Source organism: Electrophorus electricus, chromosome 10 (genome assembly GCF_041902795.1).
Source record: "Electrophorus electricus isolate QZ-2024a chromosome 10, ASM4190279v1, whole genome shotgun sequence".
Lineage (NCBI taxonomy): Eukaryota > Metazoa > Chordata > Actinopteri > Gymnotiformes > Gymnotidae > Electrophorus > Electrophorus electricus.
This window is the reverse complement of record NC_137506.1, coordinates 22,768,488-22,792,730: the sequence shown is the minus strand read 5'-3', so window position 1 is coordinate 22,792,730 and position 24,243 is coordinate 22,768,488. Positions and strand designations below refer to the sequence as shown.

At 44.4% G+C, this 24,243-nt stretch overlaps 3 protein-coding genes and 3 non-coding genes across 22 annotated transcripts in view; 1 reads left to right on the top strand and 5 right to left on the bottom strand.

Annotated features, from left to right (window-relative positions):
• The window catches only part of kiaa0586 (KIAA0586 ortholog), a 79,742-nt gene extending 76,684 nt beyond the window's left edge, over nucleotides 1-3,058 (bottom strand). For 10 of the 15 annotated variants that reach the window (XR_014125453.1, XR_014125452.1, XR_014125454.1 and 7 more), the window contains exons 1-8: nucleotides 2,176-3,052; nucleotides 2,025-2,086; nucleotides 1,870-1,936; nucleotides 1,714-1,783; nucleotides 1,406-1,598; nucleotides 935-1,144; nucleotides 412-580; nucleotides 3-164 (exon numbers count right to left, since the gene is read on the bottom strand). Coding sequence is in view for 12 of the 15 variants with exons in the window: in XM_081721079.1 (XP_081577205.1) it covers nucleotides 3-164; nucleotides 412-580; nucleotides 935-1,144; nucleotides 1,406-1,598; nucleotides 1,714-1,783; nucleotides 1,870-1,936; nucleotides 2,025-2,086; nucleotides 2,176-2,446 (1,204 nt within the window). In the remaining 3 variants the exon portion in view is untranslated. Of the gene's footprint in view, nucleotides 1-2; nucleotides 165-411; nucleotides 581-934; nucleotides 1,145-1,405; nucleotides 1,599-1,713; nucleotides 1,784-1,869; nucleotides 1,937-2,024; nucleotides 2,087-2,175 lie in introns of all 15 variants that reach the window. The other 5 variants (XM_081721086.1, XM_081721087.1, XM_081721080.1 and 2 more) reach the window with 5 other exon arrangements.
• A 202-nt stretch (nucleotides 3,059-3,260) lies between these two features.
• Nucleotides 3,261-4,547, top strand: timm9 (translocase of inner mitochondrial membrane 9 homolog). The gene is made up of 4 exons (XM_027011968.3): nucleotides 3,261-3,366; nucleotides 3,721-3,776; nucleotides 3,858-3,953; nucleotides 4,105-4,547. The coding sequence occupies exons 1-4, from the start codon at nucleotides 3,318-3,320 to the stop codon at nucleotides 4,237-4,239; spliced, it is 336 nt and encodes a 111-aa protein (XP_026867769.1). The 5' UTR covers nucleotides 3,261-3,317; the 3' UTR covers nucleotides 4,240-4,547.
• A 510-nt stretch (nucleotides 4,548-5,057) lies between these two features.
• On the bottom strand, nucleotides 5,058-23,697 carry arid4a (AT-rich interactive domain 4A). 3 transcript variants are annotated; one of them, XM_035532607.2, is made up of 25 exons: nucleotides 23,592-23,697; nucleotides 22,466-22,514; nucleotides 21,664-21,774; nucleotides 20,737-20,802; nucleotides 20,309-20,399; nucleotides 20,089-20,168; nucleotides 19,899-19,993; nucleotides 17,978-18,110; nucleotides 17,513-17,592; nucleotides 17,296-17,372; nucleotides 17,040-17,188; nucleotides 15,295-15,367; nucleotides 14,912-15,006; nucleotides 14,501-14,598; nucleotides 13,782-14,109; nucleotides 12,670-12,920; nucleotides 11,764-11,943; nucleotides 11,395-11,479; nucleotides 10,551-10,737; nucleotides 10,359-10,421; nucleotides 9,016-10,200; nucleotides 8,791-8,895; nucleotides 7,906-8,112; nucleotides 7,059-7,205; nucleotides 5,058-6,943 (listed from the first exon to the last, which is right to left on the bottom strand). In XM_035532607.2, exons 2-25 carry the CDS (start codon nucleotides 22,469-22,471, stop codon nucleotides 6,840-6,842), a joined length of 3,996 nt encoding a protein of 1,331 aa, XP_035388500.2. In that variant the 5' UTR covers nucleotides 22,472-22,514; nucleotides 23,592-23,697; the 3' UTR covers nucleotides 5,058-6,839. The 3 variants fall into 3 exon arrangements, with proteins under 3 accessions (XP_035388500.2, XP_081577760.1, XP_035388501.2); XM_081721634.1 differs by having other exon boundaries at nucleotides 5,058-6,928; XM_035532608.2 differs by lacking the exon at nucleotides 23,592-23,697 and adding an exon at nucleotides 22,651-23,089.
• Nucleotides 12,414-12,495, bottom strand: LOC113578618 (small nucleolar RNA SNORD53/SNORD92). The gene has a single exon (XR_003410778.1). It is a non-coding gene; the product is annotated as a small nucleolar RNA SNORD53/SNORD92 (small nucleolar RNA).
• LOC113578620 (small nucleolar RNA SNORD53/SNORD92) lies at nucleotides 13,632-13,715 on the bottom strand. Its single transcript, XR_003410780.2, has one exon. It is a non-coding gene; the product is annotated as a small nucleolar RNA SNORD53/SNORD92 (small nucleolar RNA).
• Nucleotides 14,683-14,764, bottom strand: LOC113578619 (small nucleolar RNA SNORD53/SNORD92). Its single transcript, XR_003410779.2, has one exon. It is a non-coding gene; the product is annotated as a small nucleolar RNA SNORD53/SNORD92 (small nucleolar RNA).
• Nucleotides 23,698-24,243: the final 546 nt, after the last annotated feature.

Here is a 24,243-nt window from a genome sequence, read left to right as displayed (position 1 = left end):
ACCATAGCTTTTCTTGGTGGCTTTGTGGGTCTGGTTGCTCGGCTGAGGGTTGTGGGCTGTGGGGATCCAATGGGTGGGTTTGGGGATGACCTTACGGGGTGCGGGTGTCTCCAGGGGACTTTTTACCCACCCTGTCCATGTCCTCATGCTGTGGTCCTGGACAGCTGGATGAGGAGAAGAGCAAATAAAACGGGGGGGAGACGTTAAGCCCCTTCTGCCAAAGATCTTTTAAAAAGTGTAGATATTCCTATTAAAATAACAAGACACAGGGGCACATGGTGTGAAAAAGTTTTGCATGTTGTAAAAACAATTTATCATTTGAAATATCAGGCACCAATAATTGTGTTATTGACTTTTTTTTTTTTTTTAATGTGTAGAGTTTTACACGTAGATGCTTTGGAGCCGTATAACCTGAATCCCCTGCAACAGCAGCAGTCCCGTCTCCAGCAGGCAGCAAGCTAAGGCCAGGCCTCTGTGCCGACTCTGGTACTGCTCTGCCCTGACCTGCACTGCGTGTGGCCAGCAGAGCTGAGCCACTACGAGCTGCCACTGCATCCAGAGCAGAGCCCAGCAGACGGTTCTGAGAGACAGCAGAACAAACAGAATGAAAATGAGGAAGGGGGGAAAAAAAGCCAGGAAGGCATAGGGCGAGTTCAAATTTCAGTTTTTAGCATGAGGGATTAAACCGTCAGAAATGAATCACCAATCAATTGTTTGAAAAGTCCAAGCCAAAGACTGTTCATTGCGTAATATGTATGCTACCATGACGCAGCCATTTCCCTCGGGATCAATAAAGTGCTATATTATATTTGTTGACTGATCGGTCAGTCAACTGATTGATAGATCCCTTTATTGATCCCAGATGGAGATTGCCTGGCAACAGCAGCAGCAGAAGTACAGAGGAAGTAAGGGTACAGAGACAGGCCTACAGTACCTGCAGCTCAAGTTGCTGGTCTTGGATCCTCTCCAGGTGCTGTAGCCTCAGCTGGGTCAGCGTGATCAGCTGCTCCTCCAGCTGGGCAGTCTTGTCTGGGGCACGGTCTGCCCCTCTCCCCCCTGCCCTGCTCCCTTGGCCCTCAGCCTCTTGGAGCCGCCGCAGCTCAGAGGCGACCTGTGCCACGCGCACCTCCATCTCACTCTGAGCCTGTCAGTCATACAGAAAGCATATGCTGGGAGCCTGTCGGACATAAGGAACGCCATGAGACTGTCACCTTTGTGCATGTGAGCATTAAAAAGCAGTGGTTTGCTATTATTTATGTCAGAACCATATGATTAATCTGAAATTACTCATCATAATCAGAGTCAGGACCTCAATTACATGATTAGCAAAGTCTGTAATTGACAGTCTCCATGCAGCAGTAACACATAAGGCACAGTTACAGTGTGTGTATGCAGCTGACTGTACCTGGATAACAGGAGCTGTGGCCGCGATGGCGGCAGCTGTGATGGCAGCCACAGCTGTAGCAGTCCCACCGTTTCCTGCTGGAAAAGCAGGGCTGGGTTGCTGGACCTCAGTACTCTGGAGACCTACACTCGGGGATGGCCCTGCACCCAGCAACTGCACCTCCACCTCCCGTCTCACTGGTGCACTGTGGGACCTGAGGTGTCCAGTGGTGTGGACAACAGATTTCGATCAGCACTTACATCTTATATAATGATGTTTGTGCTTAAAGGCCAGCCCCCCCTCAACAAGTGAATGCGAGCAACACTTGCCTCTGTTTCAAGGCGGCCACAACTGCACCCCTCCCATCGGTAGAGTACCTCGATATTAATACGTCTTGCCCTAGCAAGAATTCGGATGTTCGCCAGATTTAAAAATGCAGTGTAAACCAAGCTTACAGCTCTCAGATCAGGTGAGGATGTTATTACCTTTCTGCTCTCTGTCCCTTGTTTGGATAAATGAAGGTTTCCCTGTGCTTTTACCAACTCTAGGAACCTGAAAAAGAAAGTGCTGTTACTTATGTAATTTCTTTGTGATCAATACAAAAGTACATGCTTGAAAAATATACTGATAACTCGTATACATGGCTATTCCTGGCAACTCCAAGAGCTTGCTTTGATGCCGTGTAATCTTGTTCTTCAGGTCCTACAAAAGAGAGTCGCTGTTTATATTTTCGATTGCTATTACAATGACGTCCTCAAATTTAACCAGATTTACCAGATACGATAATATACCTCCGGATAAAGTTGATGGCATACTTGCAGCAAGTACAGGTGGAACCTTTTGCTCCTTGAATACTTGCTTAGACGCTTCGGTCAAGCAGGAAACATGTGCCGAGTCTGACAGCCTCTGAACAGAGATGTTGATGTCTCTGTGGCGTTGCGGCTGGTCGCTCCGTTTGTTTTGCTCCAAAACAACTTTAGTAGAGCGAATCAAAACGTCTGCAGCGTCACAACTTGACGCTGAATCATTTAATTTGAAGTTATTTAGTGTGGAAAAGTCCATTGTTAAGGAAATACACAGAGTAGGCACATAGATCTTTAGTTATCTGTCCTGGATAAATAATAACTAGCGTTAACTAGCTAGCCAGCCATTTCTCTCTAAATAACACTAATCAAAACTGCTAATTTATCAAGCCGCTTTGCTTAGCCCATAGTCTTCCACCTTTGTCAGATAAAATTGCTTAGACGTTTCGGTCAAGCAAGAAAAGAAACATGCGCCGAGTCTGACATCCTACTACCTAGGACAGCTAACCTAGTTTAGCTAAAAAACTGTACGTGTTGGTCTTAGTAATGTCATTAGTGCACACCTCTAGCTAGCTGGTTTACAGAAATCAGACAAGAAGGCGGCACACACCTATCATTTGGCATTTACCGTATTCTGCTGCTAACGTTTATTTTGAATTTCGCGCCGCCGAAACCTAGCAGTGGCTTGCTATGAACGCAGACTTTTAATTCCGTAGATAACCATGCTAGCTAGCTAACATATCTGATAATCTTTACCTGAGTAAATGTAAGCCGGACCTTTGGTAGTAGCTAAATCTGTCGTTCTCGCTGAAAATAAACTGACGTGTGGCTAAAGCGCAATCTACAACAACTGTTGCCGACAACAAAGTTGATAACGTGTGAATTCAGAAACTGCACAGTTCGTGACGCTGAGTTTGATTTCAAAATAAAACCACGCAGTTATCACCATATTTGCGAGAAAATAAATATTTTTATTTATATATTTCGAATGACACATTTAATAACTGTTTTAGTTCCATGATACATTTATGTTTAAATTACACGACCGTCTTTGTTATATTACCAACGTTTTCATTTTGTTTCGAAAGTGCCAAAGTGGATTCTAAGGGTTTTGTCACATTTATCGTCACATGTCCTTCAGTGGCTTAACAGCCCGAGCGTTGCACCGTGGAGTCCGAGGTAATGTTAGCTAGCTGGCTTTATTGCTGATGCGGTGTGTCTGTATTGCTCAACGTCTTTCTCTAAAATCGGATCGTTTGCTATGAGAAATTGTCTAATTATTGTTTTTGAACTAGTGAAGCTAGGTAGCTAGAAAATGGCCAAGATAAAAACACAATTTGCTCGCTCGCTAGCTAGCCAACTACATAGGACGATAACGTATGCAACACGGCCCTAGCAGAGGTTGTGTTGTTGAAATAGTGAATCAGATGAGTAGAGAGTGAAGTCATGATTTGATTAATATCTCTCATATCCTGTAAATGTGGAGTTTGGAGGTATTGCGCCTAAATGTGCCACATTCGTTATGATCTGCAGGACCTTTTTATAGGATTATGGCTGCTCAAGTGTCAGAGTCGGACCAAATCAAGCAGGTACTGCAGATTTTAAAATTTGGGAAACTCTGCATCTCACTGTCAGTTGTATACAATGTATTGCTGTGTTTTATTTTTAAGTTCAAAGAATTTCTTGGCACCTACAACAAACTGACAGAGAACTGCTTTATGGACTGTGTGAAAGATTTTACTACCAGGGAGGTCAAAGCAGAAGAGGTACAGTAGTCAATATTAAACCTTTTAAGTGTTGCACATGAAAGATTTTTTTTTTCCCCTGACTACCTTAATCTTAATTTTATCTCTTGGCATTGGATGACCATTTCAATGGATTAGCAAGAAAAATAAACTTCCATTGCTTTCCTTTCAGACTTCATGCTCCGAGAGTTGTCTACAGAAGTATCTGAAAATGACCCAGCGGATCTCCATGCGCTTCCAGGAGTATCACATCCAGCAGAACGAGGCTCTGGCAGCCAAAGCTGGCTTACTTGGCCAGCCCCGCTAGTGGACAGCTGCATCTGGCACAGACTGATGTCCTCAGGCTGCGATCCTCATTATGCCTATGGGGAAGGTAAATGTCCACATTACCCCGTGAGTGGAGCGTGCCGGCAGGGATGGCAGAAGATATCGTCCTGTACGGTTCAGATCCTCAGCCTGGGGTAACATTTGTTTCCCTTTAATCTACAGCAGGCAGAGACTCACTAGACCTTAAAAGCTTGGTCTTAACACAGGAAAAATGTGAAGGTAGTTTTGTTTTTTTGTTTGTTTTTTTTGTAACATGCACATACCAAAATAAAACAAGGTAATGAGGCATTTTCATATCTACTGTATTATTAATCTAATGTTATTGAATAACTTCGATGCAGAGGTTAAAGTATTAATTTAATTTGGCTGGGTCCTGAATACAGCACAGTGCAGTGGCGGCCCACGCTCATGAGTGCTATACTTCGAGCTCTTCATGTTTGTGCAACACCATGTGTTGATGTGTAGCTACAGTCTTCAGAACATTAGGCCGTGTTCTCAGTTAATCAGTCAAGTAATTTAAAGTACTATACATTACCTTTTGGCATTTACACATGCTTTTAAGATTGTTTCCTTCAACACCACAATTACTATTCATTGACATGGTGTGTGCACTTACATAAAAGAACCAATAGACATTTATGCACGTAGTTCTTCAGTGGAAACTCTCTGGTTAGTGGTGAGAATATTATTCCAGTACACCTGTATTTAAGGGTGCTGTAAAGGTGAGAGATCAGGGGGAAAAGTACAGGTCTTATACCAAGGAGGCAAGAGAAATATCTTGAAATATGAAAGCACAAGAATATTTCAAAACTTTATTAGAAATGAAAAGAACTCTGCTTATTTTACATAAAGATATAATGGCTTTGCTCAGGAACCTAATACCTTCATTCCTTCATCCAGGAATCCGTAAATAAATTTCTCACAGGAAGCAAAATCTCCTTTTCAGTAATCAACGTCCAATGTATTAGTGGGTTCTCTAGAGTGCTTCCTTCAGACTCCTGCTCCTGACCAGTGGTTGATTATATACAGTAAAAGATGTGCTAATGCTTCTACCAACCTGACATAGAAAAAAGGAGTTTATACAAAGATGTGTTTAAAAATAATATAAATCATTTACAGTTTGTGTAAAATGTATTTTTCAAATACATGGTTTTGGAAGATCTATATACAAAAGAAAATCATAGTAAGAAACCCCTGGGCTAAACATATGTCTGTTAAGCAATTTTTATTCAATTGGTTGAGAACTTAAATGCAGATACCGAAGAATAAAATGCTTAAGTTAACAAGTACCAGGAAATCTGAGAACAGGTCACCAAAGTTATGGTGTTCCATAAAGGTCTCAAAACACATTTAAAATTTGGGTCCAAGTGGTGAAAGGGGAAGATGGGACTGGAACAGTTTACTGCACAGTAGTTACCCAATTATGACGACCTCCCAGTCCAACTTCCTAGTAGAGCCCACCACATTCTTTTCATTAAACTACTAGCCCATGGACCAAATGAATGTGGGAAGGTTGTTTTTATCTTGTAAAAAAATAAAAATAAAATACCCCCCCCCCCCCCCCCCCCAAAAAAAAGTGTCCCTAGACTAAATAAATATACTTAACAAGTTGCAAGATAATACCTTTATTTTACACAAAATTTCAGACCTAGAAATATTTCATTAAATAATTTCACCGCTGTGATATATACCTTTCGAAATTTTTCATACTAAAATAAAAACTCTGCAATTACATATAAAAAGACAAAATACACTCGCAAAGGAAATTAGTCCACTGAAAACATTTTTTTTTGTCCTGTGTTCCACTGTAAACATTTTTATGTTTATTTTCTTAAAAAGACAACAAAAATAGTTTTGCATAATCTGTGCTCACACTCTCTCTCTCTCTCACACACACACACACACACACACACACACACACACACACACACACACACACACTACAAAGAGTGGAAGACAGCAGCTGCAGTTTTCAGTAAACTACATTCCCTTTTGCAATTGACTTTGTCCCACTTTTCCAAATATAGGGCACTCTGCTGTAACATGTACTTTGGCAGTTCTGATGGAGCAAGCGCACAAAATTTACCTTTGTTTTTCTTACTTTTTTTTTTAAGCTAACCATATCCAGCTGGTTAAGTGACCATACCTGTACAGGGACCGTAATCTGGGATTCTTCTTTTATGATAGAATATATGAGTGATTGAATACTGCATCCAAACCAGCCCACGGTACACAGGCCTTGCCGAGAGGACAAAAAAGTGCCATTATACTGTCTGTGGATGGATATTAGCTGTATTTTTTAATACATTCAACCCTCAGATGGAGTCCATTTCCTTTTCCTGACGCTGAAAGTGGCAACGAGAGGGAGCAAGAGGCAGGATCAGTTTAAAAAGTGCAGGAGGTGGGAGTGGCCACAAGGTGGAATCAAGGGACAGGAAAGTACGTGGTGGGGGAAGACAGGGCAGTCGAGTGCTATTGGCCGCTTGCTCTGGCTCATCAGTATGCACGTCTCCGTGGAGGCAGCAGAATGCTGAGAAGGCAGAGGTGGGCAGGGTGGGGGGTGGAGAGATGAGGCATCCATCACCTGCACTCAACAGCCACAGTGTTCTGCGTGGGGGAGGCCGAGGAGGGGCTCATGCCCGTGTCAGACGAGCCAGAAGATGTGGAGGCTGTGGTGTGGGACACTGTCAGTCAGATGGCAAACGTCAGTTAAAATCTTACACACCTCCCAGTGCTCATGCAATCAGCTCTCCCCTATAAATTTTAAACTTTTCCGAACCAAGAAGACAACGTTCTTACCTTCTCTCTCCTTCTTTTTTAATCTTTTCCGTCGCCTGTCAATAGAGGCCACCTCAGACTTCAGGGACATGTAGTACTTCCTGATTTCCTGCAGTTTGTCTTGGAGGAAAGAAATTCTCTCAGCACTAGACATGTTGTCCAGCTCATCTGCAAAATCAGAAATGACAACTTCGTTACCTGCAGCCAGACAAGGTCTGCAGAGCAATTCTCAATGCTCTGGCATTATGGAAAAAAAACAACAACAACAACAATAATCTAATTAGGGCTGTCCCCTCCAAGTCAATGTTACAAAGTACTTTATTCTCAGAAAATTAAAATGGTCAGTTTATTGCATTCATTAGCATAAATTACTTTAACTTTACATAAGCATTACAGTGAAAGGTGCAGTCATGTGTAAGCACAGTTGCGCACATCATGCAGCATGTTGGCCACTTAAAAGCCAAGTGGATGACAGAGCATATGAATAAGTGTGTGTGTGTGTGTATAAAATAAACAAACATAAGCAGAGAACCTTTAGAGGGCAGAATGTAAGCAGTGCAACTATTCTAACTATTTTTTGCTTCAGTTTAACAGTCATTTTGATATACATCTTAAATGCAAGTGTACAGGGTATTTTCATGGTAAACTGCAGCTGATAAGGCTTAACTTCTCTCTAGGTTGGCATGTGTCTTTAGCCCATTTACCTGCATTTTAGACAAAAAAAATAGGACTTTTGGTTGATCAACACAATACTAAAGTCATGGACAGACTTGCATCTAGTCAAATGTGTCAAATCCATGTAACCCAAACCAAAACAGGCCTACGCACACATGCACTGTTGAGCTTCAGCGTGCGCTGTGGGACATACTCAGCTGGAAGGTCCACTTGTAGGTGCGTGGCGAGGGGAAGGACTGCTTCTCTTTGTGCTTGTCCTTCTCCAGGTCTTTGCTACTGGGAGACGCAAGGCCAGGCGAGCGGGAGAGTTTCTGGGGCTTGGCCATGCTGGAGTGTTTCACTGGGGTCAGCTTACTCGCTGTGTCCATGACCGGCAGGTCTTCACTGTCACTGCTGTGACCTGGGGGCCGAGGAGACGAGAGGACCGCTCAGCCAGAGCCAAAGCAAAGCCGCCTGCCATGCTAGATGTGTTTCACTCGCATTTACCTGAAGTTTTTAAAAGCACACTTTCCAAAATCATGATACTGGCAAGAAATTACTTCTTTAGATACACAAGAACAAAAAGGTTCAGAATTGAGCTCCTTTAATTAAGGCCCTTCTATGTCTGTGCAAGTTTTTATTTTGGCATCATTTTTCGACTACACTTCAGGCTTTTAAAGTTTCCAAAGGAACCCAGTATATGTCTTAAGGAGTGACTAGAGATCATTTTGTACTTGTAAGCATGTCAAATGTATTCAGTACTCCTCCTGCTGATCTCTCAGGATACACTAGTCTACCACTTCATAACTACACAAGCACAGCCATACCGCTGCTACTTTAGTGCCCCCTTATGGACCATCCTCAGACAACAAAGCATGTGAGGGTAGCAAATACAAGCCAAGTTCATGGGGTGCTTCACAGCCAGAAACATCTTTTCCTTACCATTCACTGGTATAAAACAAAAACAGCCTATACGTTGTAGACTGCTTTAATGCTAGTCATCCATAATATTTTACATTAATATATTCTTAAATGTGCTTCGCCTGCACGAGCAGACTCGACTGCCCTACGTGTGTACGGCCTCCTCGCCATCGCTCACCTGCTCCGTTTTTCTCTGCGCTGGCCGCCGTGCTCAGCCGTTTCTGGTTGCGCTTCGGTTTCTTGGCCGGAGAGTTGACATTGCAGTCCAGCAACCTCTTCTGACCTACAGCCAAAAGAATAAAATCAATCAAACCTCCAAAGTGCAGCTCTACTCCCCTAACTCAAGGCACACCGGGAAGCCCGGAGGGTGTCTGACCGTGAGTGCAGGTCAGCGCAGACTCACCTCTGTCCTTGCCATCCCTCTCCTGCAGGGAGATGCTGGAGGTGCTGGAGCTGGCGCTGGCATCAAAGCCGTGGGGCGAGCCGCTCTCGGCAAGGCCCTCCTGCGACTCGGCTACGCTGTCTACTTCGACGGTGGCATCGCTCTCGCTCCTCGTGCTGTGCGACTCATCTGGGCTCGGTGCGGAGGCAGGCGAGCACAGGCGTGGTGGCCCTGCTCCCGGGAGGCTGAGGGGGAGGTGAGCGGAGGAGGTCTGCAAGGGTGGCATTGGGGCCGCGGCGGGAGTAAGAGCGAGGGCCTGCTCCTCCCTCAGCGCTGGGAACTCCTCTCCTGCGGGCTTCTCCTTCTCCTCGGGGTCGTCCAGGTCCACCTCGTGGCACACCAGTGCCTCTGGGCCGATCTGGGGCATCAGCTCGTCGTCGGTGCCCGCCGACGCATCCTCCTTCATCATGCCCAAGTCGGGCAAAGGCTCCACTCGGATCTGGACTTCTCTTGTGAGAGCAGGCATCTCCGTTTTCACCTCAGGCTCCTCAGCAGGAGCCACCGCCCGTGCTGCCGGCACAAGGGGCTCCTCCGGCTCCTCCACGGCCCCCGTCCGACCCTCCGCGTCAGGCCTTTTCTCTGGCGATGAGGCCTTGGGCTCCTCCTTGCGGTCCAGACGAACCTTCTTGTCTGGAGTCCTGTGCTCAGGGGCCTTGCGCTTGGCTAGGCAGCTTCTCTCCGGAGGACCGACGTCCTCCGTGGCCGAGTCAGTGTCAGAGTCGGCTGCGTCTGGGCTGCTGTGGCCAGGCTCCGGAGGCTTCTTGGCAAGGCGCAGCAGAGCGCAGGGCATCTCAGGCTCTGCAGGGCCTGGAGTAGCAGGCAGCTGCGTGGAAGGCTCCGACCCGGGGTCCCTCGCGCGAGCTCTCTTTGTTCTGGACTTCGGAGATTTGTCCTCAGGTTCCAGCAGCACAGCCGGTTCTTCCTCCAGTTTCTCCGCCTCGCTCCCCTCCTGGGGCTTCTCTCGAGGGCTGCTGGGACATGCTGGCTGGGGATGCGCTTGGGCGGCCTCCGCACGGCTTTCCTCCTCCAGCCTTTCCTCTTCCTCCTCTTGCTTGCGTGCGGTGGCAGGGTCAGTCAGCTCCACCCATTCAGGCTTCTTCTCAGGAGAATCCTCACCCTCGCTCTCCTCTGAAGAGTTCCCCGAATCTGGAAAGAGTGACAGAACAGAGGCACAAGGTGATCAATCAAGTGCAAACATTTTACTGTTCAGCATGTCGCACATGCAAAATTTGGTTAGTCGAGTAGGTCAAGTAATCATATTTGGTTTGATGTCACAAACGAAAGAGCAAATCTCTCAAACTTACCATTAGATGCCCTGTCAGAATCATACATTCCAGAGGTTCTCCTGGTACGTCTGCGAGGAGTTCCTGTCAGGAGATAATTAAATCAATGTGCAACCACACACTCAAACCTGCGCCTACAATGTACAAAGGAAAGGGGGGGGGGGGGGATTCTAAACCGCAGACTGTCATCAGTTCCTCCAAGTGTCGTCTTACCGTCGCCGTTTGGTAGGCTGGAGGGGTCTGAGAGGCGGGAGCTTTTGCTGCCCGGTCTGCCCTCACCGCTGGGCGTTTTGGACACGCTGCGGGACACCACGGGAGGGGTGGACTTCAGCGGTGGACGGCCTCGCTTCACGGCCATTTTGGCCTGCTTGTCGTCCTCCTTCTCGACGTCGTCTTTGTTCTGTCGTGACGGGCACAGAGGTCACCACACGCACTCACCCCAACACTCAGGAGGATTACTTTTAAAAGTCACGCCGTTACAGTTTACTGACTACCCCGTCTTTGAAGTCTCTCTACCCTAAGCCGAAGTTAGTTATTAAATCATGTGAATCAAATCAAAATCTGTATCTATAAAAAATAAATAAATATTTTAGTCCTGTGTCATGACGATTCTTGTGGTCAGTAAACAAAAGCTTTTAACACTTAAATTGCATCGTGTGCACATCAATGAAAGCAACAACAACAAAAGACAATTGCATCAGAAAAATCTGTTTCCAGTCACAAACTGCAAAGGAGTGAAGTAAAAGACCCAGAACACTCGGAGAAGGAAAAGCACATGGTACACATTCTAACCCTCTAAACAAGCACAGGCTACACTCCATGCCGATGGAGTCCCACAATAGTCATGGGACCCGTTCACTCAATTAGAGCCATAAAAACGGGGAGAGAAAGAAAACAAGGATCACTTACTATGTAAATGCTGTTTGTAATCAGCATATTTTACAAGCTACAAGTAATACAATTTCTGCTTTTTTTCCCAATGACTAACAGAAGTTCCCCCTTTTCGTGCACTGCTCATAATGCAGCTACATGTGCTCCCTTCAGCCCACCCACTCACCTTGACTTTCTTTTTCTGCTTTTTCTTCGTCCCTCCTTTATCAACAGGCCATATTATTCTGTCCGCCTTCACCCACTCATCGTACCTGCCATAGAGAATTTCAAACGTGGATACATGTAGACGTGTGACATTTACTGGCTGAGTGATCAAAATGCGTTCATTCTTTAAACTAAAAAGTACAAATAAAGATAAAATTAGCCGGGAACACAACCAGAGCTAAAATGTTACCCGTTTCCCAAAATCAGCAACAGTCCAATTATGATAAATATTGGACATAATAACAGAGGACAACCAAAGCAAAATCAGTCTAGCACGACTCATTTCCAGTCTTCATTTAGGCCTTCGTGAGCCCTCATTTAAAGGCCTCACCTCACATTCCATCCATAGTAGTGGACCAGATAAAGGACTTCTCCATCATCCGTCTCTGTGTTCTTAATGTTGGCCTCGTAGATCTTTTGTGTTTTTCCTTTGCCATATTTCACTTTGACTTTTGTCCCAGTGACGGAGTGCTCGGACTCTTCATACCCCTCTTCCCCCTCCCTCTCCTCTCTGGGAAGGAATAAGGAATAGGAATTCTCAGACAAGGGCATCTGATCCAAAGAACTGATCTAGTGGACTAATGTAATAAGCTAGCACTGTGGAAACAAGTTCCTAAGTAATAGCTTTAAGCATCCAAGAAGACAGGATGGCCAGCAATTCACTTGGAACTTTATTTCACAGCTTTAATTATAGAAATGTGGAACAGCCCTCACAGAAATCCTGATCATTATTCACTGTGACAAAAGCAGCATGGAATGTTAGAACATAACTAAATGAGTTCTAGAACAGCTAGTGTCAAATGTGTTCCACAACCGCACATGTTGGTTCCAGCACAACTCATCAGTTACTAGAATACATCAAAAATAGACTGATGTTCAACTTTCACTTTCTAGAAAATGAAAGCAAGTCTAAAAATGTATTACATGTGCAAAATGGCTAGTCAGGCTGTTAACCAGGTGCTGCAATTTAAAACACAGAGTCTAATCAGACAGCCAAGAGAAGTGTGACATCACATGACATCAGTTAAGTATGCGAAACCATTCTCTGGTATCATCATGTTTGACCCCACATGGCTCAGATTTCCAAAATGCCAGTAATTGAGCAGCTGTAAACACCTGGAATTACATAAAAAAAGCTTTCTAGCCAAGAATAATGTGTGGCACAAATCCATGCTAGTTGACCAAAGGCCAAGGTTTAACATCAGCACAGGTTACTTGCAGATGACTAATGATGTACCTTTCTCTGAGTCTGGGCCTTTCACTTTCCTCTTCCTCATCTTCCTCCTCCTCCAGCTCCTCTTCCTCAGAGTCTTTGTCAGACTCCTCCGGGCGCCGGCTGCGTCTCTTGCCCGGATGATCTCCATCCAGCTTCTCCTTCTGCTCCTCCCCGCTGCCTTCTCCACCACGTGCCTCCTCCTTCACTCGCTCCTGTCTGACAGGCTCCTTCACCTCCGTTTTCACAGGCGTCACCGTGCAGCGCCGCCGGCCCTGTCTCACACACACACACACACACACCTCTTTCAGCCTCCTCTACTCCATCAGATGACTTGGAAAACTTCCAAGTTGCCACAGAACTGTGTTACTACATTTCTAGTCAAACACAGTGGAAATTCCAAGGAAGTGAATGTTATGGCTATGAGCTTAGAAATGTAAAACACTGACATATACCACAGTGATATCACTACGTGGTACTGTTGACCTTACTTTGTCAGTTTAAAAAAAAAGTGCTGCACAAGCTCCATTAGTAAAACAGGATGAAGCAGCTTTAGGGCTCATGTAAAAGGTAAAATGTGTTATTTTGGGAATCTGATGCAACCAAAATCCAAAGGTTCTGCCAAGAGTAAAAGGCTGTAGAGATAATAATAATTTTTCATTTGTCTACACAGTAGGTTTTCCCACCCAGAGGATTTTTATTTATGGTTTATGTTGAAATGTTTTGTGAGCTGTTAGAATAATTTAAATATCTTGAATTAAATGTTATCAGACAAGACATCACAAGAGAACAGAACGTTTGTGTGATTTCTGTATCTTGCTTTGCGCTCACTTAAAAAATAAAATAAAATTTAAAAAAAGATAGTGAATACACCCCGAATTCCACTTAATACACAGATGCAGTGTTTCTAAAATTGCACAGGACTGGGATCAGCAAGTGCAATAACTCAAAGAAGTCATCAGCGTGCTGACCTAATAAAACAGGGAAGCATCAGATAGCCAAGAGAAAATATGACATCAAGTGACATCAGGTCTTGAAAGCGAAACCATTCTCTGGTATCATCATGTGCGGCCTGCCCTCAGAGAAGCACCAGTCACAGAAAGTGAGGAAAGAGCAGAGCGGCGGGACGCACTCACCCTGGGGGAGCAGACGTCCCTGAGGCCTCTCTCCTCCTCTGCCTCGTGTTCTGACTCGTCCCCGTCGGTCTTCTCCGTGCTCGGCTCGGCCTCGGCGCTAGCCTGTAGGCTCAGGTCGCCTTTGTCCTCACCAACCTCACGCTCTTCCTCCTCTTCCTCCTCCTCCTCCTCTTCTTCTTCCTCCTCCTCCTCCTCTTCCTCCTCCTCCTCTTCCTCCTCCTCCTCTCTCTTTGGCTCCTGCCGGGCGACAGGTCGAGGATCGTTGTGGTGCACTGTCCGGAACTGGATCTGTGCGGAGCGGCAATACTCCTCGAAGCCATACAGGTACCTGACAGAAAAGTGGCAGTTACTCTTCACATTCCTGCAGAGCTCTTGGTAAACCTCAGCAACCTTTTGACTTTATTCTCAGGGTCAAAGCAGCTAAATGGATGTGTTATTTATTTATTTAATGGTAGAGTCAGGAATAGCTTAAGCAGGTAACCAGTAAATGACTATGGGGAGGAGATATGTTGATGGCTCACACAAAAAGTACCCTATAAATGAATGATCTTAAAATACTTGTTCCTTCCACACACACACACACACACACACACATTTGTGTGCTGCAAATCGTCTTTGTTTCTTAAATGTCCTAGAGACACTTCAGGCTGTTAGAGACTGCTCGGCAGCTGTACACATTACACAATTGCACATTCTGCACACTACATGGGAATACTTACTTTCTGTATGCTGTTTTCACATTATAAGAAGCAGCTGAATTCAGGACAGGGATGCCCAAATCCATATAGACCTGTTTCCAAACAGATCCACTCTCAATCTGAAATAAAGAGCAGTCACAGTACTCAGGTTTTGCCAACTGTTTCAAGATTTCTAGATGTGTTCCAGGTTAATGCATCAAGGGTGGATCAGATAGCCAAGAGAAACATGACATCATTCAACATCAGTCAAATATGCGAAACCGTTCTCTGAGATCATCAGTTTAAGCTCCAACCTAGGAATGCATACCTAGATGTACACCACTAAGCCCAGTTCATATTCAGCATCACAGTTTCAGTTCAGATTCATATTTTCACTTCTATCTGCACAATTTGCACTCAAAAATAAATAAATGTAACCACGAAGCTACTCACACTATCACAACCGCCGTGCTGGTGCACCAGCCTGAAGAGTTTGAAGAGATTCAGGTCCTTGTAGCCCAGCACAGGGGGCTTGTTAATTGGTGTCCCTGCAGGGGGGGGGGGGGGGGTGTGAAAGCAAGAGGAAACGAGGGAGAGACGCAGATCAGGACACACGGCAAGGAGGGAAAGCATGCCGCACGACTCCGGTCACATACTGCTCCTTACAAGAGCAGCACACGACAACGAAGACAGACCACGAGCCAAACCGCCAAGGCTCACTCTAAAGGAGCCGCGCAGTTACTCCAGGCTAACTGTAAGTGGAGTCTGAAGTATACGGGGTACATGAGTACAGACCAGATCTACAGCCATAAAACTGGAGCGTGTCTATGCCTTACCTCGGTCCTCCATGAACTTATACAGCTGCTGCAGGAAGTGGTCCCTCTCCTCGGGGTCTGGCTCATCATCAGGCTAGAGGCAGGGAGACAGGGGAAAATGACGGGCTTGATGAACAAGATGTCAGATGCTGCTGACCACCAGCCTAAAGGAACTGGAGTGGGACACAATGAAGAAACTAATACCTTTTGCATAATGAAGCTTTGAAACGCAATTACACATGGGAAGAAAAGAAAAAAAAAGAAAAAAAAAAAAGAAAGAAAAAACGGCAGTTATGTGAACTGCTAATCTGGAAAGAAACCAAAGCAATTCGTCCAGCCTGACTCCAAGTATCCCTGTGCCTAAATCATGCCATCAGAAGACTGAAAGTACTGAATAAAATGCACGTTTCTACGCATTATGAACTGAAGATTTACAGTGAAAAAGCTAAGCAAACAGCCAAGAGAAAACGTGACATCACATGACATCAGTAGAGTAAGCAAAACTATTCTCCACCATCATATCTGAATCATCATGCTTGTACCACTAACCAAAAGCTAATGAAGCGTTGTTTTGTAAACGGCTACACCACCCAAATTCTCTCATGCTTAGGTTATACTAGATCAGACATAACATAAGGCTGTACCTTAAAGTGCTGGGACAGAATCTGATCAGCCATCTATTCAACCATTAGGCCTGCAGTTTGAAAAAACATGCCAGTTCATCAAAAATAATTGTTACCCACTATGAACGCCTTCAGTACTGACCCCAAAAAAAAGTGACTAAATATATTTATGCAAGTTCTACAAGAAAGCAAACTTGCTTTTGGCTGCAGGGACCTGGGGCTTCTAGCTTTTAGACACAGCAGAATGTCCAAACCCAGAAGAGCGCTCAGCTGTGTAGAAGGTCACCATCACCAGAACTGAGGCTAAAACCAGCTGTGGAAACACAGCTCTCTTAAAATATCCTTCAAGTACACCTGCATTTCAAATAAGCGAAGCACTGAGCGTAGTATTTAATGCCAGTGTTCCTGCAGGACCAGCGGGAGCGGTGCAGCTCGCTGGCCGACGCCACTGAAGCGCTCTTGTGACGAGCTGCAGCTTGAGACTAAGACCTGCCCACAGAGCCCAGCTGGCACGCCTCCACTGGCCACCAGCCAATCGCTGAAGCGCTCTTTCTCAACCATAGGAAGTAGGGGTTGCCATGGGAGCGGTTTCGGAAGCCAAGCGAATGGCTATTTGTCCGAGAGCTGCAAGCAGGAAGAATGAGGCATTGTTGTGCGGAGGCTGGGGGTTTTCCCACATGCTGGGGCCAGTTACTGGTCTCACTCAAGGTGCTTTAGACCACAAAGATGTCAGAGCCAAGGAATGCCTTTACAACTCAACATAAATACCGATTCAGCACCACTGCACTATTTACTCACTCCACCAAAAGCAGGAGCCCAGAGAGGCAAATTTTCACTTCAGACACCCCAAAAAAAAAATTAAAATAAAATAAAATAAAATAAATAAATAAATAAACCACACCACTGAAATCATTAGCCGAAACGCCACATGCTTGTCACGTCCTCGTTACGTTTCCAAACATGCAAACCGGAAGCTTACTAACGGGCATATAACTGCTCAAACTTCACGCAAAAGCATTCATTACAATGTATTCATTGTACATTAGTACCATTACTAGATTAATTAAAATAAAATACCAAATGCAGTGGTCCTTCAGGGTTGGCCTGGATGACAATGATCTGAATGCTGGAAAGCAAACTCACCTCCTCTGGCTCGGGCTCTTTCTCCTCTTCCTCACTTTCTTTGCCATCACCATCATCACTGCTGGAAGATTCCAGAATCTCACTCATATCCATCTTCCAGCCGTCAGGGACCTGCTTGGTCTGGAGGAAGAGCAGCGCTTCTTCAAATCCTGCACAGAGAAACCGGGTGCCTAGTTAGACTTCACCTGCAGAGCTCGCAAACCTTACAGACATGCGTTAGATGTCACAAGCATGAGCTCAGATCGGCACCCCATACCTTTCTTGCTGGAGCAGTCTGCCCTGGAGATTGTGTCCAGAGTTATTTCATAAATTTCAGTACGTGCCACAGTGTGACTATAAAGGGAAGAGGGGAGTGAAAAAAGCATTGATGGAAGAAAAAAAAAAAAAAGATATGAAACTGTTCTGATTGAATACTGCAGAACTGCAAACAAATGTGTATAATTATAGAAGACAAGAAGGCACAAAGTACTTACAATTTAGAATCAGCAAATGATCTCACTAAGCATTGGTCCTTTTTGACAGCCAAGTCATCGTTGCAGCTGGGCGAGATCACCTTGGGACAAAACAAAAGTCAGCATGTTCTCTATCCTACACAAAAAGTTCCACAATCATGGCTTTGTGGGTTTAAAGTGAGACATCCAAGTTTCTCCTTTTTCGGACATGTATACCCACTGGTTCACATTCTTTAAAAAGGGTCAAAATAGCAATTTTACAGGAAAAAAAAAAAAATAATAATAATTTATATATATATATATTTATATATATATATTTTTTTTACAACCACTAATTATTTTGAAATAAGCGAAGAGGCAAATTTAGGAAGCCGTGCAGCTCCTGTAGAGATGCAGTCATTTTGAACCTAGGCATCAACACAGTGCTGTAAGCTCTTCAGTGTTCTTATTGTGTGAAGGACGATGTGATGGGCAGCTGCGGCTCACCAGGCCATGGAACCAGGTCGCTCGGTCCAGCCCAGTCTGCACACCGACGACCTTCCCCAACAGATCATCATTCAGCCGTCTTCGGTCATCATCTTCCTCCTCACTAGATGAAGACTCCTTCTCCTCGTCCGCACTACAGAGTTCAGAGAGGACACTCGTTTATACCGGAAATGCACTCCTTCACAAAGATACGAGTTCAACCCCCCACCACTACACACACACACACACACACACACACACACACACACACACACACACACACACACACACACACACACACACACACACACACACACACACACACACACACACACACACACACACACACACACACACCGTGGAGAGCAGCAGCAGTGAGAACAGGAGAAACTGACTAAGGCAAAATGACTGCCAACTGATATTCAAATGTGTGACAGAGGTCTAAGATTAGTGCAGAAATAAAGAGTTACATAGACTTGCTCAAGCATTGCACTTGTCTGCATCACTAGAGACAGACAAGACCAGAGAAAGATGAGTAAGTATAAGTCAGAAGTGACAAACTGACTACACAACCATTTCCTCTGCATTTAGCCTTTTGCCTATACCCCCTCACTTTGAAGCGTTACGTTTTTTCCAAGACATTAAGAAACAGGAACAGCAAACAGCGCTTTAAACTGTCATCCCAATGAAGACCTGTTTCTTCTCAAAGACAGATGGACCTTGATTCTTATCTGAGTGCGGCCTAGAGTCATGCAATAACCACTCACTATAAACTCTTATTTAGACACTCCGCACCACCAGTGTTAGAACTGCACAAATTGCCACAATATAAACAGCACAAGGGTCAGTCTACTTTTAAAGAGAAGGTGACTGATGCCTGGGCAAAAATATATTTTCTAAATCTATTAAGTCCAAGTGACACATTCCATGTTAGGAGTCCATGACATCTGTGTCTACTCCAAATCCTTGTTGGTATACTGAAGTACACCCCTCTCATAGGGAAACAGTCTAAACTGTGATCTCTGGAATCTCCTAAACTGAACATATGTATTACGAAATGAATCTTGGGAGCTCGTTGCGTGATCAAAGAAATGCGTCACTACTTCAGTCTGTTCAAAAAAAGAGGAATAAAACCCACACCAGCAAATACAACAATGCTTGAAAAAGAACTAGAACAAGAACACACACACACACACACACACACACACACAAAACTGCAGGTTTTACCTGCAACAAGCATAAACAGACGTGATGACAATAAAAGACTATTAGAGTAGTCAGTCATGGTGTACCTAATAGCCTGCACTTTTACTGCTGGTTTACCTCCCCTGTTAAGGGTTCCTTAAATTGTCACAAGTGGGGAGAGACTGAAAAGCGCAGCGAAGTGTCTGTTACAGTCATGAGAGCTACGCTACATCAGGGCCACAGCAAACAATTTAGTGCTGCACTGGTTCTCAGCAGGAAAAAAAAAACAAAACTCAGTGACGGGAGTAGCCGTGATTTATATGGCTATAGTTTGAACTGAAAATGGACTGGTGTGATCAAATGTCTGGCACAACGTCTTGGTCCAATGTAGACCGAGTACCCGCCAACACTACCACAGGGTTAAGAAAAGTATTTATAATTCATGAAAATGGAACAAATGTGCGAGAATTCTAAAAGACCTGTTCAAGCTTCAGATGTTACGGTAATCTTTAACTAGTAAGGAACATGAAGTCTCACACACACAGAACAGCAAATGATCAGCAAATCAGCCTTGCTGGCATGAAAACACACTATTGTGTACAACAGGAAATACAGAGGAAAAAACACACACACACACACACACACACACACACACACACACACACACACACACACACACACACAATTAAAGTCTTCCTATGTGCTGAAAGTAGCTGCAAGATTGCCACTTTGAATGATGAGTCAAACAAGCACTCACACAGCTTGAGAAGAGCGTCTCCCACGATTTGTCTTCTTTCCGATGACGGGAGTGCCAAAGTGCTCCGGGTTAGTCAGAGGCAGTTGGTCCAGGGTCTGTGAAAGAGAGCAGAAGATTGGAGTTCCATCAGCCTTATCGAAAGTCCTCCTGCTTCAGAAAAGAGAATGTGGCATGTCTGACGGCGCCACACCTCACTCTCTGCAAAGTGTCTTTCGCCTTTAAGACACAATGAAGTCCTTCTAAGCGTTTTCTCGTCTCCATCATCAAACACTGGAGGGAAAAGGGGAGCAAATCACTCCATAAGGTAAGGACTCTTATAGGGCGCATGCCATCGCAATAGCTAAAGATGGTGTGGTCGAACAGGAGCGGGGGTTCACAGCAGGGAGCAGTTTAGTTAGGCTTGTACTTACCCACGGTGTACCAGCTGGCATCTGTGAGTTTACTGATGACAGCTTCGCTAAATGCCCCCTCTGGGCTCTTTACTTCCACTGTAGAGCCAACCTGTTAACAAGACCACACATTACAACACTAAACACTGCACTGCATCACCGGCAGAACACACTTGTGTCACGTGTGTTAGACGAGTACAAATCTGTATGCTGAACACAGGCTTGAAAATAAGTCATAACTTAAAAAGCACCTTACTAAAGCACGGCAGATACCCCTCCACTTCCATTAGTAAAGTTAAATGGAGTAAATATGTTTCTATTTATAACTAGTCAATGATGCATTATAACTGCACTTTCTTCCCACAAATGCTGACAGGGAAAACTGATGACTCATACCATAAAATAAAGACTCAGTGATGAACACTGACACTGTAGAATAAAAGCCTTACCCTCAATGGGCCTTTGACCTGGTCATCTTGTACAACTTGTGAGGTGCTCTCTCCTTTGAGCACCACCTGGAAACAAGCAAATGTGCAGAAGATCAAGGAAAGAAGCCCATGATTGATGTCCATGAAGTTACGTTGAGAGTCTAGCGAAGGGGAAGCAATATGGTTGTGTAACAGACACACACACTGCACATCACAATCCATCACCAACGGGCCACTTTTTGTGAATGTGGAAAGCCCAGCTCTCTGCTCCCTGAAATTTTCTGTCTAGGGGGAAGCTAAAGCCACTGGTTCAAGGCACGATGCCGTAAGGCCTTTACCACTTTTCTTCTCAAACCCTTTCTTACATGTTTCAAGCCAGTGAACTAGCAAATGGCATCACAGAATGTTTTCATAAGTCTCTATGAAAAAGGGGAAAAAAACTAGATAAGCCAGCGGGACTTGCTAAAACGAAATCAGTAGGCTAACCCTAAAGCAATGCATTCACACCCACAGCAGCTTATCTAAAATAAGGTATTAAAAACCACAACATGGGGCAAACCTTGGCTAATGCAGCTGAAAGCAGACACCTGACTTTTCCTTATTGTTAGCCAAGGACACACATCAAGGCTACAGCTGCAAAGTGCAGCACATTCCCGTCGATGAGAGAAAGCATGGTGGCTATCAGATCAAGTCGGCACATGGGTGCTGTCGCTATAGTAAAACACTGCGGTGGAACTCCATTTTTCTATCACCCAAGATTGGACAGAGGCAAAACTATAATAGCATTCACTTGTCCTACACACTGATACCCCCTAATAGTATTAATGTAGCATGTGAAGTACAACCACTCACAAGCGTAACAGTGCAACACCCAAGAGTAATTATTTTGCCATGCTCTTTGACCATAGCCATAAGAAAAGGTCTCACCTACAACAATCAGGGACATACCTTAACTTTCACCATCCGTTTAACAGTCTTGATTTTTGCCTCACAGAAGGCACCTCGGTACTTAGCACTAACATCTGTCCCCACAGTCAGGTAGGCAGGCTCATCTGCTACCTGTAGAGCACAAAACAAAGAAATAAAATTGAGTCAGAAAAGGTGTCAAAACAAGCATAAAGTCTTTCACCATGACAAATAGGTAAAAAGGGACAAATCCTACCCGAATATCTACGTAAACTATGCCAAAGCTTCACACAAAATAGTAAATGTCAATCTATAAAAAGTATTTTAAAAATAGCTGTTCAGGAGCACAAACTGCTACACTGAGACTCTTCTCTTTCAATCATACAGCTACTGACATAGGCTCTTCTTCCAAAAACATAAGAATAAAGAAGACAGAACGATCACTGTAAGATGGTATCACAAGTACAAATCTGAACAGTCTTAAAGTTCAGATGCTCCTAACAGTTTCAAGAGCTTGTGAAACAGTTCTTTTCAGTTCATTACCAACGCTACTTCAACAGAAACAGTTCCCACATTTACTTCTGAGTTGTGCTACTCATCAGATAGGTTAACCCTCGTATTTGTTAAGTACCAAATAGCAGACCTAAAAGTGACACAGGCTTACTGAAATCAAATCGCGTATTACGATCGTTAAAAATGGGCATTTACGTCAATGCGCACTATACATTTAACACTAAGCACCGTGTTAAATAAGAGAATAACTTGCCAACTAAAACCTGACTGGCCTCGACTGGGGAGGCGTCGGCTACACTGCTGTCTTCAGCTGAAAGGTTTAGTGACTTACCTTCATTGTGATGGCTATTTGAGGGAGTCCAGCTCGATGTGTTTAATAGCTGAAAAACACAAGGAACAGAGTTAACAACCGAGACTCGATCAAAAAAAAAATGTGTCAAATCTGATCTGATGCGCATGAAACAGCACGGGAGAACAGTGAAATGCTAACAGGCTAACGGGCTAGCTACTACTCACGCATTCTTTTCGAGATCGATGCAGCCCCCCCCCTCCCTTCACGGGCAAAAGAAAAATGTGAAAGCGAGCGCTTTAATAAGTGCATTTCAAAACGATTCCGCAAACGACGAACGACGCTCTCCGTTTTTCATGAACTTTCGATGTCTTGAGAACACAAAACGCCACGACGAGGAGGAAAAACAGAAGACTGCGTGTGTCCCTTCCCGCTTTACTCGCAGTCGGACCGTGTCACGTCGCCATCATAGCTCACCGCGCTGCACCATGTCGGAAGCGTTACAAGCTGCTAAGAACAGTGTGCAGCCAAGTGAGAACCCAGAATCACATTTTCCTCGCCCAACTGTCATCGACATCAACAGCCTATATGGGCTAATAAAAAGACACAGAGACTTGTCTGTCGTGAGCTTTGGTTTTCTAAGACAGGTGGGCTAAATATAGAGAGCCTGCTAACTACCCTTGCTAAACTGCTCACCGTTATTATGGCGATTTAAACTGACTGGCTATTAGTTGTTCAGAAAGCCAAAAAAGCGCTAGTTCCGGAACAACGTCGTGTCGATAGCGGAGGCTCATCTAACATTCACAGAGCAATTCAATTCTCCACAAGTTTAGAAGCCAGAGACAAGAAAGTGTCCGATCACGAGTCATTGTGTCTGTTAAGTCAATCTCACCTAATACCACTAAAGCCACTTAGCTTGCTAGCAGGCGAGCTAGCCAACGTTAGCCAGCTAGCTGTGTTTCTTCACTGCGAAAACAAGCCGCCTAGCAGCTAGACAGCTAACTAGCTGCTCTCTGCCATTCAATTTGTCGTCGTGTTAAACCCCTCAATTGTAAAATAGTACAAAAAAACACGTCAACCCTTACTTTTCACAAACGAAATAAAAAACGATTGATATTTTACAAGACAGAAGTTGTTTGAATGTAATGTCTCAAATAGTGATACTTACATACTCCTAAATGACTGCTTACCACTCGCCTGGATTGCAAAGCATAAACGAAATAACAAGCTGTTGAGCTTGAAGGTTGTGTTTCTTGAAATGTGATTGGCTGCAGAAACCGCGGTGGTCAAATTCTTGAAATTATGATTGGTTCCCATATACGTTAAAGCCTATAGGTCACTATAGGATTTAATCTAACACTGATAAATGATTGGTAAATATAAAAGCGGCGCTATAAAATACCTATACTCATTGGTTGGCCGTGATGCATAATCTTTACAATTAAAACAACTCAAACGTAACATATGATTGGTCAAACGTTTCCTATTGAAGCGTGTTCGCCATATTCATTGGTCAAATTTACTTTGAAACAGCCCGCCTACTTTATTCATTGGTTCGACTGCTTTATTGAAAGGGAACGAACTTCATTTCAGAGGGAAAAATAAAAGCGTTTGCCTTAGTGCGCATGTCTAAACAAAGGGCTCATTCGCCATTTTGTTCCCAACGCAATTATTTTCGCGTACTGATCCTGTGCTCAGCGATTTCGAGGTGAGTCCCGATTGACCACAGGTTAGCTGGAGTAGGTGGATTTATTTGACTAGTCTTTTTAAAGGTCCAGCTTGACTATCCACTAATACACTTCATCACAATTCGTTTAAGT